The following is an 18,320-nucleotide window of genomic DNA, read 5'->3' on the forward strand; positions in this document are numbered from 1 at the left end:
CAAAATATCGGGGCGTTACAATCCGACAATAATTGAAGCTGTTCGGGATTGGCCAGTACCGAAGTCAGCTACAGAGGTCAGAAGTTTTTTGGGTTTGGCTGGTTATTATCGTCGGTTCGTTGAGGGATTTTCAAAGATTGCTGTACCCTTAACGGAGTTGACCCAAAAGAACCAAAAGTTTGTTTGGATTGATCGGTGTGAGAAAAGTTTTCTGGAGTTAAAGCAACGCTTGATTACCGCTCCTGTACTAACTCTTCCTTCAGATAAGGAAAAGTTTGTGGTATATTGTGATGCCTCGAGACAGGGTCTCGGCTGTGTGCTTATGCAGCCTGGGAGGGTAATAGCTTATGCTTCTCAGCAGTTAAAGGAGTACGAGCAGAGGTACCCTACTCACGATCTAGAACTCGCAGCAGTGGTATTTGCGCTAAAGATTTGGCGGCATTACCTTTATGGCGAGAAATGTGAGATATACACTGATCATAAAAGTCTGAAATACTTCTTTACCCAGAAAGACCTGAATATGAGACAGAGGCGTTGGCTAGAGTTGGTGAAGGATTATAATTGTGAGATCCTTTATCACCCTGGTAAGGCCAACGTGGTTGCTGATGCCTTAAGTAGAAAGGGTCAGAGTCAGTTAAATACGGTGAAGCAAATCTCCCAGCAGCTAGCAAATGAGATGACTCGAGCTAAGATTGAGTTGGTTGTAGGGTAATTAGCTAATATTACCCTGCAATCTACTCTTTTGGAGCGAATCAAAGAAGCACAAGTGCAAGATTCAGAATTAGTAAAAACTCGAGCTAGGGTTTCGGCTGGCAAGGCTAGTGACTTCTCAATAGATGAAACGGGAATGTTGAGATTTGGGAATTGAGTTTGTGTGCCCATGGATGAGAACATCAAGATAGAGATCATGGATGAGTCTCACACGACTCCTTATTCAATTCATCCAGGGTCGACAAAAACGTATCAAGACCTGAAAGCCATGTTCTGGTGGCCAAGCATGAAAAACGACATCGCTGAGTATGTTGCAAAGTGCCTTACGTGTCAGCAAGTGAAAGCTGAGCACCAGCGACCTGTAGGGTTGCTGCAACCACTGAAAATACCAGAGTGGAGATGGGAAGACATTGCTATGGACTTCGTGGTAGGTATGCCCAGAACAACGGGACAATTTGACTCTGTGTGGGTCATAGTGGACAAGTTTACAAAGTCTGCTCACTTTTTACCTGTTCGGACGAATTTCTCCATTGACCAGTATGCTGAGTGGTATGTTAGAGAAATTGTTCGTCTGCATGGTGTCCCAAAGTCCATTGTGTCGGATAGAGATCCGAAGTTTACATCAAGATTCTGGAAAAGTCTACATCGAGCTATGGGAACTCAGTTAAAGTTTAGCACAACTTCTCATCCTCAGACGGATGGGCAATCCGAGAGGACCATTCAGATTTTAGAGGACATGCTACGGGCATGTGTGCTTGACTTTGAGGGATCATGGGTAAAGTACCTTCCCCTGATCGAGTTTTCTTATAATAACAGCTATAAAGCAACAATCGGGATGGCTCCTTATGAACTTTTATATGGAAGAGAGTGTAGATCGCCCATTCACTGGGATGAAGTGGGTGAAAGAAAGTTCTTGGGTCCCAAAGCTGTTAAAAAAAAAAACAAGTGAGGCAGTTGATAAGATTAGAGCACGAATGTTCGCGGCTCTGAGTAGGCAGAAGAGTTATGCCGATCCAAAGCGCAGAGATATTGATTTTCAGGTCGGGGACATGGTATTTTTCCGAATATCTCCGATGAAAGGCATAAAACGCTTTGGGAAGAAAGGAAAGCTTAGCCCGAGGTTCATTGGACCTTTTGAAATCCTTGAGAGGATAGGGCAAGTAGCGTATAGGTTGGCTATGCCCCCAGCGCTGGCAGCTGTACATAATGTGTTTCATGTTTCAATGCTTTGGAAATATGTCTCAGACTCGTCCCATGTTCTGAGTTATGAAGCATTGGAACTTCAGCCGGACTTGTCATACGAGGAACAACTAGTGCAGATACTTGATAGAAGAGAAAAAGTCTTGAGAAGCAAGACAGTGGCACTGGTTAAAGTACTGTGGAGGAACAGTAAAGTAGAAGAAGCAACCTGGGAACTCGAGACGGATATGCAGCAGAAATATCCGGAGTTGTTCAGGTAAATTTCGGGACGAAATTTCTATAAGGAGAGGGTAATTGTAATACCCGGAATTAATAAATGGATTAGCAAAACCCTAACTAGATAATTATGTATAATTGAGAAAATTATATTATTATATAATTTAATATATGAGAATTTATATGAGTTGTGCTATGTTAAGACCCCGTTGGTGAGCCAGGGGCATTTTAGTAATTTTGACCCGAGAAGGGTAAAATAGTGAACTTATTTTATTAACGTGCTTGTGGAACTATATTATTATATAGTATGCATGTGTTGTCTTTTTCAGGTGTGTTCTGACAGGTTGGCGCGGTATAGTCACAACCGGGTATTTCGGGCCGAACGGGGTTCGGGCCCGAAATGCAATTTGGATTGAAATATTTGGCATTTTTATTTATTAAGTGATAATCTGAAAATTATGTTGGGTTTATATGTGAATGAAATGACATTGTTACCCTTGTTTCATGCATATGCTTCATTTAAGCCCTAGGGGCAATTTGGTAATTTTGACCATTTGACTCACTTTTGCAACAAAATGAATTTTTGGTAAAATAGAAAATTCATTTTCTGGATTCCTAGCCCTAACCGAACACCCCTCTCTCTCTCTTTCAAATTCTCATTTTGTTAATCTTTTTCAATTCGATTTTTGGGAATTTGGCTTGGATTTTGGAGTTCATTTTTGGTGTTAGAAGCTTGGGATTGTGGTAAGCTTCTATGTTGTTCTTCCTCTGAATTTCTTTTCTGTTATTTGAGATTGAGAAAGTATGTTTTTTTTGATTGAATATGCTCTTGAATGCATGCTTGTGAAAGTTTGATGAATTATGTGTTTTATGCATGGTTGTGTTGGTAAAAGAATGGATGCTCTTGGTATATTGTGGCTGAGATTTTAGGGGATTTTTCTAGGTTGAAAATTCATGTTCTTTTGGTATTGAGCTGCTGGAAAAGAAACTTACTTGAATCAAGTTGGTTTGAAGCTCAAGTTATGAGCTTGAAGAGTTGTTAGTTTAAAGCATGATTTTGGGTTGAATTGTAGGTTTTGTTTTTGGTAAATTCAGAGGCGTTTTTAAGGTTTTATTGAGTTTAAATATGATTGTAAGCTCTGATTTTGGTTGTGTAAAGCAAGCTTGAGTTCATGGAACTCAAGCTTGGTGCTTTAATGGCACTTTTTGATTTTTAGTGCAATTGTTGGGTTTAAGTTGTGTAATATGTTTATTATGACATATATTGATGCTCTGGAAAGTTTGGGAATGTTTGGGGATGATTTGAGTGAGTTTTGGGGGTTTAAAGATTGAGAAATTTCGTGTTCTCTGCCTAGACAACCGGAATTCCGGTTGGTTCATCCGGAATTCCGGTTGGAGTTCATCGGGAAATGCTGAATTTTGTTTCGGCCATAACTTTTAACTCGGGACTCCGTTTGGGATGTTCTTTATACCGTTGGAAAGCTCTTTTGGAGCTCTATGTGATTATCTGTATTTGAAATGCCATGAATTTAATTTATGAATATGAAATCAGGGGTTAACCCTATTTGTTAAAATCCCGAATTGTGTGACTAGGATTACCGGCACCTGGTCAGGAGCACCCGAGGATTCGGAATCTCTGCCTTTGCGGGACAACAGGTAAGACAGTAGTTGCACGTAGAGATATGCACGGTGGTGCTTATATTGAATATTATATTGGTGATAATTAGAAACCGAGATTAGGGTTATTACCCTAAAGTGAGCGGTTTAATGGCCTAGGGTTATTACCCTAGTAATTATTAATGTGTAAATGCTATGCCATGCTAAATATATTGTAATAAAGAATTATGCGCACAAGGCATAATTAAGTTAGACTCGGTAAATTAGTACCTTGAGTTTGATAGTAATGCGGTCTAGGGTTATTACCCTAGAAGTTATGTGAAGGTAAGAAAGTCATGATGTACAATAATATTGCTAATCAAGTGAAAGCATGAATTAGAGTTATTAATCTCTATAAGTGTTATTTTGAGCATGCAATGATATGTTATATGAGAGACTATTTGGTATGTAATTTAGGGTTATTACCCTAAGATTCTATATGTTTTGTTATCTATTGAATACATACATATATTTCAAGAGTTATGTGCATAAGACATAACTTGGTTAGACCTAGTATATTACTAGGATAACCCACTGAAAGAACGTAATGTATGGATTACGTAAATATATATGAATAGGGTTATGTGAGCAAGGCATAACCAGGTTAGACTCGGTAATTATAATCGAGATAAACCTTACTAAGGCCTTATTGTAAATAGACGTGTGAGCGTAACACGTAGGTCTATGCTACATAGACATATATAGACGTGTAGGAGCAACACGTAGGTCTATGCTACATAGACATATATAGGCGTGTGAGCGTAACACGCAGGTCTATAGCAAATAGACAAATAGTGCAGTGGCACCAATAATTATATGATAAATATATATGTTGAGATTAAGGGTTATGCGCTCAAGGCATAACCAGGTTGGACTCGGTAACAAGAACCGAGATGAACTGATCTAAGGCTTTATTGTAAATAGACGTGTGAGAGCAATACATGGGTCTACGCCACGTAGACATAAATAGACGTGTGAGCGCAACACGTAGGTCTACGCCACGTAGACATAAATAGGCATGTGAGCGTAACATGCAGGTCTGTGTCACACAGACAAATTTGAATAGCATTGTTGTTTATATTGTATGATGAGCATATTATTGATATGTTTTATACTGTCTTGCTGGGCTTGGCTCACGGGTGCTCTGCATCGTGCGAAAGGGTAAGTCAGTGGCTGATCAACCATGAGTTTGAGGAGCAAGATGAAGAATGTACATGTTCAAGCCATATCAGACCAAGCGGGTTAAGGGTCTATCAGTGATGAACTTTTGAATTCTATTTTGCCGTTTAGGTCGGCTAGAAATAAATGACTTGTAATAGCGTTCGTAAATATTTTTGGGATCCCAACTATTTTAAAAGTTTTAAATATATTACAAGTTTATTTTCTTTCTGTTTAATATAAAAGTTTAAATTCTGCGCTATTTTGATTAGTAATCCCGTTTAGGGGATTAGGGTTTCATAAGTATTTTGGGTAGCGTGCCTAATTATTTAGAGCGTTATATCACATGTTTTGTATCCTCATTTGAGAATATAATTGGAGGTTCATACGTCCATACTTTTTTCAGTGGTTTTGGAGCAAACATCGATTGCTCGTTCTTTATTTCATTGACATATCTTTTCTGGGCATTATTACTTTCTCCAGCGAGATGCGGTCCTGCCGAGATAACCTATATATCATCGCCCCAATAGGGGTGGTTGCAATCTTTGATTATCTAGGTTGTTGGGTTGATTAGGCTAGTTTGGCTCGTTCCCTTGACGCTTCACATACTGTCTAAAATATCCACGTGAGATTAGGCTCTCTATCTTGTCTTTCAGTTGCTGACACTCTTCGGTAGTATGCCCTATGTCTTTATGAAATCGACAAAATTTTGTTGAATCTCTTTTATGTCTCGCATGTCTCATTGGTTCCGGCTTGTGGAATACCACCCTGTGTTCACTTGCGAGAAAGATGTTTTCACGAGTTTCATTCAACTCGGTGTATATTGTGTAAATCGGAACGTATTTGTCGTGTTTTTTCTGTTTCTTCTTATTTTTAGATAATTCTCTTGAGTCATCCTTTCTTTTGGAGTTCGAACTACTTGGATTATCTACTTTTGTCGAGACGGTACTTGTTGTGGTAGTACTTGTGCTGGGTTTGTTTCCTGAGCCGGTCTTTACCAACTTCATCTCATTTTTTGCTTCCTCTTTACGCACATATACTTGCGCTTTTTCTTTGAATTCATTGATGTTTCTTACTAGACGACCCTGTAAGTCATTCCACAACTCGCCCCAGCTGTTGAAAGGTCGGTTGTGATCCCTGCTTGAAGAGTAATAAGCTGAATACTGTCATTCAAATTTCTAACCTTCGCAGTGGCTGTGCTGAAGTGACTTAGGTAAGCCTTTACCGACTCGCCTGGTTGCTGTTTTATGTTAGTTAGGGATGATGCTTCAAGTCGTTTATCTTTGGCAGCTTGAAATTATTTCTTAAAGTCTCTGGACAGCTGTTCCCAAGACGTTATCGAATGGTGAGTAAACTTATCGAACCAGCTACTCACTGCCCCAATTAAAGATGTCGGTAATAAAATGCACCACAGATTATTCGAGATGTTGCTGGCTCGCATTATGGTATTAAAGTTATTCAGATGAGTGATTGGGTTCGTAGTCCCATCATACTGCGAGACATGTGGATTTTTGAATCCATGAGGGAATTCAGAATTCAGAATATCAGGATGGAATGGCTCGGTTTCCTCATCTGAGTCATAGCCAGGTAATTTCTCATGTTCCCCATCCTGATATTTTCTAAACTTATCATCCAACTCAATGATTTGCCACTGGATGGGGTCCACTTGCTCATGTTTGGCATTAAGTTGATGGCATAAGCCAGGTGCATTCTGATTTAGTCGCTCACAAAGATCAGGTTGTCTTTGATTCAAATGTTCACGAAGATCGGGTTGTCTTTGCTCATAATTACTCACAGATGTTGTCTCTGAGTAACTCTCAGATTGATAGCTTTGTGTATTGCTCATGCTTTCTTGATCAACATAATGTTGAGGTCTGCTTCCTTCTCGCGTTTGCCTTCCTGATCGACTGTGTCCTCGAGACCTCGAGTGTCCGAACCAGAACTTGCTTTGTCTTATACTGGTCTTCTCCTTCAAAAGAGGTTAGATACACGTCCTCTACTTATGTACGTGTATGCACCTTCCCTCTCTGATCGAGAAGGACGTTGAGGGTGTCTCGGTGGTAGCCCACTTGTCCAAGGTTGAGTCCCAAGATTTCTCTCGTTATCACGAGGGATTTCCTGTTCCCTAGGTTGGGGAGCTGTCTCGTGTCCTCATTCCTGCGAGAAGCCTCTGGTACATCAGTATGTTCATTCCCTTGGTTCATAAATCCTTGGGATCTTTGAGGCGCATTTCGATGTCGCTCTTGATTATTTTGTTGTTCATTCATTAGAACATCCCTAGTACCCCCGCAAGTTGTTCCTCTTAGGTGTTTTGGGGGTTTTTCGATTTGCTTCCTGTCTCCTGGTTCTTGAACCTCGAGGTCTTCCTCGTGGTCTCCTCACCCCAAGATCAGGTTGATTCTGAGTATCAGTTCCTTGAGTCGCCCTAACTACTTCAGCCTCTCTTTCCAACTCAGCATTTCGTCAAGAATATCTTGAGGGCCAAAGTCCAATCAACTTTATGGATTTATAAACACAAAAAAAAAAAAATAAATAAATAAAGAAGGTTTATCAAAAAAATAAATAAAAATAAAGAAGAACATGAAGAAAAAGATGAACACGGGAGAGAGATGTATAGCTTAAGAATAAAGGTGATGATGAAAAAAATATGAAATGAGGAAATGCCAAATGAGGGGGTAACATGTGATTACAAAACAAATAATAATATATTAAGTTTTTTTTTTTTAAAATTTTATTTGTTATTTTTTTTAAAAAAAGGTGAACGGCCATGAATTGACCATGAACATAACACCACAAACTTTTTAAAAAATTAATTAGTAAAAAATAAAATAAAAAAGGGTATGCAAAAAAGACAGTATAGAACTTCTCAATATTTTTGTAAATTCTGCCGTGTGGACCTATAAAAGTAATAAAATGTAAAAATATAATATAGCAGGTAAAAACCCCAATTATTAATGATAAGGCCGAGGCCGACTGATCCAATTGCAAGAGGAAAATTTACATGGTATACTAACTTTTGGCATTTTTTTACAAAAATACTGTCAGACGGTATTTTTTACTTTTTTACTGTATTTTTTTATAAGTTTCATACTGCAGTATACTGTGTTCAGTTTTCACTAGTGTTCTAATGGTACTTTTTAAGTGTTTTACTGTTGTTTTGAGTTGTTCTGCTTTGTGTTTTACTGGTGTTTTATAAAAACACAGTATTTTTGAAAAGATATCCGTGTGACAGTATTTTTGTAAAAATTAACCCAAATTCCAATATTTTTTGTAAATTTCCCTATTTGATTTCAATTCCAAACTCTGCCCAGCCCATTACACCAGTGACATGTCGTTTCCCACTATTATATCGAGCTAATATATAGTCGTTTCAACATATAAACGTGTCGTATCTGATTCGAAATATCCAACCAGTCAATCGGTACACGACAAAATAAAAAAGAAAAACCCCATTTCCTAGCCATAAGCTCGGAAGAAGCTTGAGTAGCTATCTCAGGTGGCAAGCCCTGATGCCCTTTCAGCTTAAATTTCCTTTTTATATTATCAAATCACATTTTTGCTTCCCTCTGACGCAAACTCCAAAACCCTAACATGGAACCCTCACCACCCGAGGATTTCGAAGATTACGGACCGTCATCAACACTTATCGGGTTTGATCGCCCGCTTCCCTTGCTCCGTGGCCCCGTCCCGGTTGGTCCGCTTGATGATTCATCGACCGGTTTGTTCGTTCTTGCATTCCGTAACCCCAGAGCTTGGGCGAAAGCGTACAGAGCCTGTGAGTCCAAGATTATCGACCAGTGCGTCTCTGGAGCCAGGATCGGGTGCTCGATCAGCGCCTCGAGCAAGTGCAAGCCCTCGTGGTGGCTGAATCTGACTGGTTTTACGGCTTCGGATTTGAAGGAGAGGGAGCAATGTGAAGAGCGTGAAATGAACGGCTGTTTGGCGGTGGCAAAGGAGAAGTGTTTTGGATTCGCCAAAGAACGGTGCTTGAAGTCGTTTAGGGATGCGAGGGTTGTGGAGAGGGGTAGGGGTTTGAATACAAAGCAGGTTCAGAAGTTGGTTGGCTTGGTAACTATGGGGGATAAGAGTACGTTGGTTCGTTTGATTGGATTCAATCAATTGGTTTCTCATCGAGAATTTGGGACAAGGTATTATAGGGCCAGTGAGTTACTTGGTTCTTGTAGTGATATTGATTGCATTCTTGATGGGTTTAGTGGCAAGGAATCATCACAGTAGTGGGATTTCACTTCGAAAAAATTAGCTCATGTTTCACAAAATTGAAAGCACCTGGATGGAGTCTATCTCGGGGCAGTACACACTTGAACCTGGAGCTGCTGTGTCATTGCTGAGGTATGTGCATTTCACCACCTTTACTTAATATTTAGCTTGCGAAGATAAAACTTACTGCTTTAGAGTTTGTTAATTTTGATGCATACCTTAATGAGATATTGGTATGCAACTTTCGTAGCATTTCCTTGTTTATATTTATAAAATCATTTCACTAAAATTGTTAATTCTGTGAATGCAATTGGAAACTAAAGGAGAATCTTTGTGATATTGAATATAATACTCTGTGTTTTCGATTAGGCAGCTTCTGAATTAATGTCAGGTGTAATTGCATCGCCCTTTTGTATTTTGACTTTTGATAATGCCAGGAGTTGTATATGTTTGTTCGCTGTCATGGCTGTATCAGTATCACATGTTAGCGTTTTCCATTCACTTGCTTTATTGTTAGCCATGACATCCAATCATTTTCATAGCATAACCTTGATGCACATAGATGATGAGATGATTATAGAAATGTGTCTTTAATGTCCTTTTCTCTATGTTTATGGTGGATTACCTTTGTCCAAATACAACCATGAATCACTCTCACAATTGTTGTTTTCTATTTTTTAAATAACTGTCTGTGGCTACTAAGCTTATATTGATTGCATTTTGTAGTGCTTTTTCATTGCCGGTGACTGGTTTAGTCTCATTTCCAATCTATCGGTACTGTCTGCCACAGTTTGGAGGTAACTATAAGTATAACAACAATTGGGTGCTGTAGGTGCTGGATTTACATTGATATTGTTGCCACCTCAAACTTCGCCATATTATTTTTACTTATTTCATTGCAATTGTGGCACCCTCTCATCCATATTATAGTTGACCACAATGTTTGGTTACCCCTTATCACACATTATAGTCAACCACGAGATGCTTTTTTTACACGAGATGCTTTAGTTGTTGCCGTGGTCTTAGACTCTAAAGGAATAAAACGATTGTGGCTTACACCTTGAGGTGAGGTGGTCCTATAAAGCTTCAAAGGCTTATCCTTAGATGTGATTTGTAAGGCTTTCCCCTCACTGTGTGAGGTATAAGCATTTGAGGTTTAAGGCTCACATAAGTGATCCATGTGTATGTCATTTTATTTGTCTAACTCTACATATTTCTTTGTGGTTCAGCACAGTACTACGTTCCATGCTTCTATTTAGAAACTCTGTTTCCTGTTCATGGTTAAAATAGTCTTTCAGAAAATTCAAATTATGCTCAAACCTTGAAGCATGTATCCGAAACAGAAGTAGTTTTTTATGCATTGTTATTTGGATTTCATCTAAACGTTTTGAAAGGCGGAAACGGATTCCGAGGCGTTTTGCCATAGTACCGTAAGCCTCGACAATAAGAATAAAAAAATTCATAAAAATGATATATATCATTAAATTCATAACAAAAAGTCATAAAATTCATGAAATTATTAACTATAAGTCTTAAAATATAACTAAAGGATGAAAGGTGTAAAACTAAAGTATCCTAATTAATAGAGAAATAATAAATTTGAAGTCTAAAGTTTCAAACTAAAGATTAAAAGACATATTCCAAGTTCTAACTTTCAAGTTCCATGTTGAAATTCATATCTCGAAGAAGTTATCATGATCACGATCATTGGCGTTATTATCATCTGAAGAATAAAATTGCATAGCTCGACCATCATCACTCTCATTTTCTTCTTCTTTTTCAAAATCATCCTCCTCAAAACTCACATCCACTTGACTATTTTTCCCTTTCCTTATACCGCAAGTAATATGTAAATAATAAATTTATAAAATGCCAAGTCTATTTATAATGTAAATATGAAATGTAGTTGCAATATGCAATGAGTTCTAAAAGTAACCTTTCTTTGGTGGTGGTGGTGCTTGGTTTCTTTTCCTCTTCCTTGGTGCTATAGAACTTCCCCCCTCATACTCATCCCCAATCTCAGTTTCTATGTTATCATTTTCTTCTTCATCATTTGGGTTGGGGTTGGCTATCCACTCACTATCTGAAGGCACATTTTCAATGATCAAAGGATCATCTTTCTCTCATCGGGATTGTTTCTTAAAAAATTTGTGTCTCCATTTTTTTGTTGTACATAATGTACACCAAACTATTCATCTTAGATGTGCTTAGGCGATTTCTTTTCTTGGTGTGCACTTGATTGAATGTGCTCCAATTACGTTCACAAGCTGATGCTGAACAAATAAGACCAAGAACTTTCATTGCAAATAATCTTAGTTCTGGAACTTCATCTCCAAAACTCTCCCACCAATCAACTATCATTAGAAATAACATAATAATAAAAATAATTAGTTAAACTTAAAAATTTATTTTATATAAAATATTAATGTAAGAAAAATAGGTAAAGATAGTACACTAGGTGGTCGTGTTGTGTATGATGCCAAAGATGATCTAAGGCCAAATAATCCTCGCTTGTATTTATACTTATTAAGTTGGGCATCAACCTTCATATAAATTTTCTCATCCTTAATGAGTCTATCCATGCACTTATACAAACAAATTTTAATCTCTGGATGCTCAGAAACATTAGGACTCCATCTAAATCGAGGATTCAAATAGTATGCAGCTGCATGCAAGTTACGGTGCAATTGAAACTCCCACTTTTGATCGATGATATCCCAAATCTCCTAATAGGAAGACAAGTCTCCATCTAGGTTCTTGGTTATGTTTTCCTTTGCCTCATCCATAGCACCATAAATGAACCCCATTGTCGGGTTTTCACCATCAACTAATCTTAATACATGGACAAGGGGCTTAGTGGTTTTCCAAATGTTGTTGAGAAGCTTCAAGAGTTAGACACTGAGACTCTTGACTACTTGATATCCAACACCCTCAGAGACCTTTAATCTGTAAGTCGTTTATCTGATTTTGCTTGAGGTGTTCGTTTGTTAGCGCTAGCTGGCCTATAGATTTCCTTGGCTGGCCATGGTAGCTCGATTTCTAACATGCATTTTCTTTGATTTCAGGTTATGCTGAAGCTTAACCACACCCATGCAAGGGCTAAGGGCTCTGCTATTGCTCACAGGAAGAAACTGAAGGCCAACGAGGTTGAATTCAAGGCGGAGAAGGATGCCCGTGTTGAGTTTTATGCCTTAAATAAAACTCATTTTATATAATAAGATTTACTTATTAATAAAGATCAGAAATAACATTTTATGTTGCATGGTTCACATGATTTATTTCATGATTATATATATATATATAATGTATGAATTCTATTTAAGTCCTGAACATATGAATTTGTTAAGATTATAGTGTTGTCAGTACAGTGGAATATAATCTTAATTATATGTTCAAAAGCTTATTCCCTGATTTGTCAAAACACTGGATTTAAACTGACGTGGTATAATCAGCGATAGGTATTCTTACACCTTGAAAAATTGTTATGTCATTTCCAGGACATTGGCAAAGTTTACCAGTATCGGATGTATGGAGTATACATCGGAAGAGACCGATATTGAACTTTGATTAGATATATTAAAATTTACCGTAATATCTATTCAATTCAATATCACCTGTTGATCCTAGATCAAATGATCTTAATCCTGATATGGTTAGGTTCAATCTTAAGAGTGTTATCCGTGTTCTTTGATTTGTTAGTTAAGCCTACTTTTGGATCAGGGTGATACATACATTTTGGGAACACGGTAGTGCAATTAAGTGGGAGCGCTAACATAAATATGGAATCTATAGCTTCTATCTGGCAAATAGATAGTAAATGATGATTTCCTTCGAGCTTAACCAAACGAAAATAAATGGTGGAGATCTCATTTCACTTAGCTGAAATATCATTTATATAGGGTTAAGTGTTTTAAGGATAAATACATTGCAGGGTGTTACGGTAATTTAATCCCTTTACAGTGTAAATCATCTATATAGAGGATCATTGATCACATTAGGGTTACATTAGGGTTATAACAATGGATAACTTATGACGTGTCTATATCGTGGAACATATAGAGCGTTCTATATGACTGAGAGTGCAATTCCAAGTTCTAAGTGTAGATTCAATAAGGAATTAATAAGTTAGGGAATTTACTTGGTAAATTTGGTTCGACTTATTGGAAGCTCGGTTATATAGACCCATGATCCCCATACTAGTTGAGACCATACTGCTTGTAAGACTCAGTTAATTGATTTTAATTAATCAATTATAATTCTAAAAATTTGACTATGTCTAATTTAAGAATTCTCACTAAGTAAGGATGAAATCGTAAATAAAAGGATTTCTAGGTTTAATTATTAATTAAGAGACTTTGTATGTCTAATTAATAATTATATTAAATGACAATATTATTTGATAATTCATTTTAGTTATTAAATAATTAGTTTTGGCATTTAAATGTTAGAATTGGAAAAATGACATTTTTGGAGAAATAGAAATAAAATTGAGGAAAGCAAAAACCCTTAGTGAGGCTAAAAGTCAAACCTATGGCCGACCACTATAGTGTGTTTCCCAATTATTATTTTCAATTTTAATTGTCAAGTAATTGCTAACCTAAACCTAGCAATAATAGGAAAGTGGTGGATCACACTAAGTAAGACAGTTAATCAATTACATAGTAAAAGAGGAAACTGTTTATTTGAAAAGTTGAGCTCTCCCTTTTCCCTATATATTGCCGCCCCTCTCTTCTCTTTGAAAGGCATCAGTATCACACGAAATCAAGAGAGAAAAGAGAGAGAATTTCGAAATTCCTTGAGTGAATGAGTAGTGCCCACACACATCAAGTGGTACCTCAATCATGTAAGACTATGGAAAATCAACCATCAAAGAAGGAGAGAAAGAGATCCAGGTTCAGATCTTGGTGATGCTCTGCTACAGAAAGGAATCAAGGGCTAGAGATCTGAACGGAAGGAGTCATAATATTCCGCTGCACCCACTGTAAGGTTTTCTTAAACTCTTATGTGTTTATTTTTATTGTTTTAGAATTCATATTAGGATGTTAATTAAACATACTTAGTAGTAAATCTAAATCCTGGTAAAATATTTCCAACAGCCCGTGCCAAGGTGCAAACTGACATAGATGAAGCATTGGCTTGCTTGGGTGAGGTGTAGGACCAATGTGAGGGCCTGAACCAATTGCTTAGCCTCCGCAACCAGGAGGTGGCCAGGTTGACCGCAACCAGGAGCTGTGCTGGGCTGGGGTTGGAATCATTAGGAAGTTGTGGTTGGGACGAGAGAAAAACATGAGAGAGAGGCGTTGGGCTGGTTGGGATCGTTGGCAGACGCATGAGAAAGAGAGGAGACGAATGTTTCACCGTGGCTGAGATGGCAAATGGAACCAACAAGGAGAAACATCAGGGAGAGTGTAGGGAGAAGAGAGAGAAGGTGATGAAGCTTTAGGATTTTTTTAATTACTTATTATTTTTTTTTTTTGAAAATAGATTAAAATATATTTTAATTATCTTTTTATTATTTTAAATTTTAATTAAAAATAGATGTGAACGAATTATATAGTAACATAGTATTTTAGTAGACATAATAAGTATTTAACGGAATGATAGTAACAAAAATGATAAACTAACATATGATATGTAATTCATCGGAAAAAAAAATAATATATTAGTGTATATGAAATAAAAAAATATAAAGTATTTTTCCTTGAAATGTAGAGAAGCATTAGGGGGAATGGAGATGAGAATTTTCGAATTAACTCTATAACACTGGACAAAGCTGAATTGTCCTTCTAAGTGCTCTTAACCTTTGAGATTAACTATAAACAATCAGATTCAATGGATGCAAGAGGAAGCTTGATGCGGTACACTAAAGTAGGTCTTCTAAATGAGCTTGGACTTCAGTAAAAAGAGGTGAAAATGCACTCCATTTTGAGATATCGAAGCTTGCAATCAAAATGCTAGAGAAATTTTAAGGCAAGATAAAGATCAGGTTTGGAGGTTTTAACTTCTCCTTCCTACTTTTGTAAGTGTCTCAGTTTAAAAAAAACATAAAATATTTATTTCTTAAATTTTTTAATATTTAGATTGTTGAAGTGGTAAGTATGAATAAATAATTACAATTGCTTATCAACCAATAGTTAGTCAACCATTTGTACAACTTCCTCGTACCTTCATATTCAAAAAATAATCAAAGAAGATATGATCTGAACGTTGATATTTGTTTATTAAAGTTTTTGAGCTTAATGACGTGTCTGATTAATAGAATAAAAAGTTCAGTTTTCTTAAGACATAAGATCATCTACAATAAAATGTTTTAAAAAATGCTTTATTGACATTTTTTTTTATAATTAATGCTTTATTGATATAGAGATATATTTTTAGTATCTTATGTTTATTATTTGAATGAAAAGGAATGCAATAATAATAATAATAATAATACATACATACATACAATTACATTCTTTATATTTTCTATTTCTTATTTTTTTTATTATTTTATCATAAAGTAAAAAAAATTAATTATTTTAATATATTTAAAAAATAATATAATATTATTTTAATAATTGGGTAAATACTATTTTGAACCTTATATTTTACAAAAGTTACTAATTAGACCTTCTGTTCTGTTAAATGACAAAATAGATCTAATATTTTTCAAAATGGTAAAAATAAGATTCTGAGCTCAATTTTCAACAATTTTTTTTTTAATATAACTAATTTTAAGACAATTTCTAACACGAAAAATATAAAAATATAACCAGTTTTGTTATAATATCTTTAGATTAGATTATTATTAAGTTTTATTTTGACAAAAAATCAGTTCATGGTCCTATTTGTATAATTTTGGAAAATATAGGGTCTATTTTGTCATTTAACAAAACAGATAGTCCAATTGATAACTTTTGTAAAATATAGGGTCCAAAATAGTAGTAGAAGTGTTTACTATTTAGAATAAAAAGTAATAAAAATATTAATAAAATAAAATATTATATTTTGGAATTATTACATGAAAAATACAAATTAATATTTTATTTACAAATATACTTTTATAAGGTGTGGACAACATTTATACTTCTTATGTGCTTTTAATTATCAAAATACCTCTTACACTATCACTTACACAATCAGACGATGGTTGCTGTGTGGTTGACAGAAGGTTGCATCAAACAAATATTTCAATCAGACGAAAGTTGCTGGGTGGTTAGCCGAAGGTTGCATCAGACGAATGTTTCAATCAGATGAAGGTTGCTAGGTGGTTGGCCGAAGGTTGCGTCAGACAAAGGCTTCAATTAGACGAAACATCTGTTAGCAAAATATTTATGCAACTGTTATGAAACATTAAAAATCAGAATAGTGTTTCTACGTACATAACTCTATCTACATGTCTCTTCATGATTTAATATGAACAAATTTACCATTAGAAATTTGAAAAATAACGAAAATACACCATGATACATATTTTACTGTAGTATTGATGTAATTTTTTTGGATTATACTTGAGTTGAAATATTTGGGAACTCCAATTTAATTTTATGAGATCTGCATTTTATGGATTTGAAAATTGAAGAGGACATTAGTTTTATGCAAATTAAACTGGATTTCCGATTAAATTTTAGTTTCGTAGTAGTTAATCTACACTTTTTTTTTTTTATGATTTCGAAACAACCCCTGTTTTGATTGATTGGTCGTCTTCTTTGGTGAAGTCACTGAAATTAATGGTGGTTCTCTTTCAAGTTGAATTTTTGTGTCGGTTGTATTGGGTTGCTGCGTGGTTGCGTCGATACTTGCCCAGAAAGCATAAATCCTGGGTTGAAGGTGTGTGTAAGTAGTATTTGTATATATTTTTTTTTATTTGTGCTGTATATTCATTTATTTAGCGAGCTATATTTTTGTAATATTGTTACTTTTTTTTTTTGGTAAAAACTTAAAAAAACCCTTATATTTTTAAGTGATGATCTAATTTTTTTTTTTTAATATTCTTGCATAATACTACAATTGGAGACGCTTTAACATAACTTTATTTTTTTAATCTAGGACCTTAGTTGTGAAAATGGCACATGTCTGGTCGGTGTTTAAAGTTTTCAAATAACCTCTTATGAAATTACTTATGCTATAAAAAATAATTGATCTGTGTTGTTTGGATTGGTGCTTATTTAGGGCTGTTGAGCGTATTTGTAGTGTGACACATCAACCGAGCTATTAGAAAATGACTCGAGTAATTTTACCCAAATCTTGAACCAACCTTTGAATGTATGCATGTATTGTGTACGTATTTTTTAGACTTTAAAATGACTTTTATGTATATTCAACAGGGAACTGTGAAACAATTTCCCAGTAGACCTTAATTGGTAGCTAAGATACCGCCATGTGAAAGAAAGACTCAAGAATTGGAGTGATTTTAAGTCTTCTTAATTAATCTAATATGTCCAAGTTTTTACAACTATACGTGGAGATGGGGTCCTGACTGAGCGTTTTCATCAAGTTTTGGTGTGACCCTCCCTCTTGCCTCCTATCCTAAGCGTCCTTTTACTGACATCTATAGTTTTGGTGCACTTAGCTTTTAGAAAAGCTAGAAATTTCTGCTCATTTTCTCAAATGGAACTGTTTTTTTTTTTCTGCATTCCTTTATCATTAAATTATTGTGGGAATAAAATGATTCTCACTTGTTTTTGTTTTGTTGTGGATTCCCCTCTCCCCACCATTACTGGTTAAATACAATATATGAGTTCATATAAGCTGCTGGTGTCATTTCTCTCTTGGTCAATAATACACGCCTATTACGCGTTTCTGGATTTTAAAAAATTCAGATTGAGTGAACTCAATTGCTCTAAAGAAGTTTCAATGAAGTTTCCTTAATATAGAGCTTTAGATGATAGACTTTAATTTTGCCACTTGTTATTTTTATAGTCAATGTTGTGTGATGGGGATTGTGTGGCTCTAGCTTGGTCAAGGTAAGTGTAACCCATGCTGTATTATTAAAGAGCATTATTAAAAGATCATTTTATAATCCTCCAATAGCTGCCCTGCCGTAACCATCATTTCCTAAGTAACTGAAATTTTTATATGTTTCCAAGATTATGGGACTCTTGTATAATTAATGTAAAGAGCAATTGCTATAAAGCATTATTTTTGCATGTACGGTTTTTAAATATTTAGTGATATTT

General features: G+C 35.8%; 1 protein-coding gene across 4 annotated transcripts; it reads left to right on the forward strand.

Annotated features, from left to right (window-relative positions):
* Positions 1-8,325: 8,325 nt before the first annotated feature.
* LOC115717846 (uncharacterized) lies at positions 8,326-16,621 on the forward strand. 4 transcript variants are annotated; one of them, XM_030646863.2, is made up of 4 exons: positions 8,332-9,291; positions 9,886-9,956; positions 11,780-12,107; positions 12,225-12,428. In XM_030646863.2, the coding sequence occupies exon 1, from the start codon at positions 8,533-8,535 to the stop codon at positions 9,175-9,177; it is 645 nt and encodes a 214-aa protein (XP_030502723.1). In that variant the 5' UTR covers positions 8,332-8,532; the 3' UTR covers positions 9,178-9,291; positions 9,886-9,956; positions 11,780-12,107; positions 12,225-12,428. The 4 variants fall into 4 exon arrangements, with proteins under 4 accessions (XP_060961187.1, XP_030502692.1, XP_030502723.1 ...); XM_061105204.1 differs by lacking the exons at positions 11,780-12,107; positions 12,225-12,428 and adding an exon at positions 16,285-16,621 and having other exon boundaries at positions 8,326-9,291; XM_030646939.2 differs by lacking the exon at positions 11,780-12,107.
* Positions 16,622-18,320: the final 1,699 nt, after the last annotated feature.

The sequence above is a fragment of the Cannabis sativa genome, chromosome X (genome assembly GCF_029168945.1).
Source record: "Cannabis sativa cultivar Pink pepper isolate KNU-18-1 chromosome X, ASM2916894v1, whole genome shotgun sequence".
Taxonomy (NCBI): Eukaryota; Viridiplantae; Streptophyta; class Magnoliopsida; order Rosales; family Cannabaceae; genus Cannabis; species Cannabis sativa.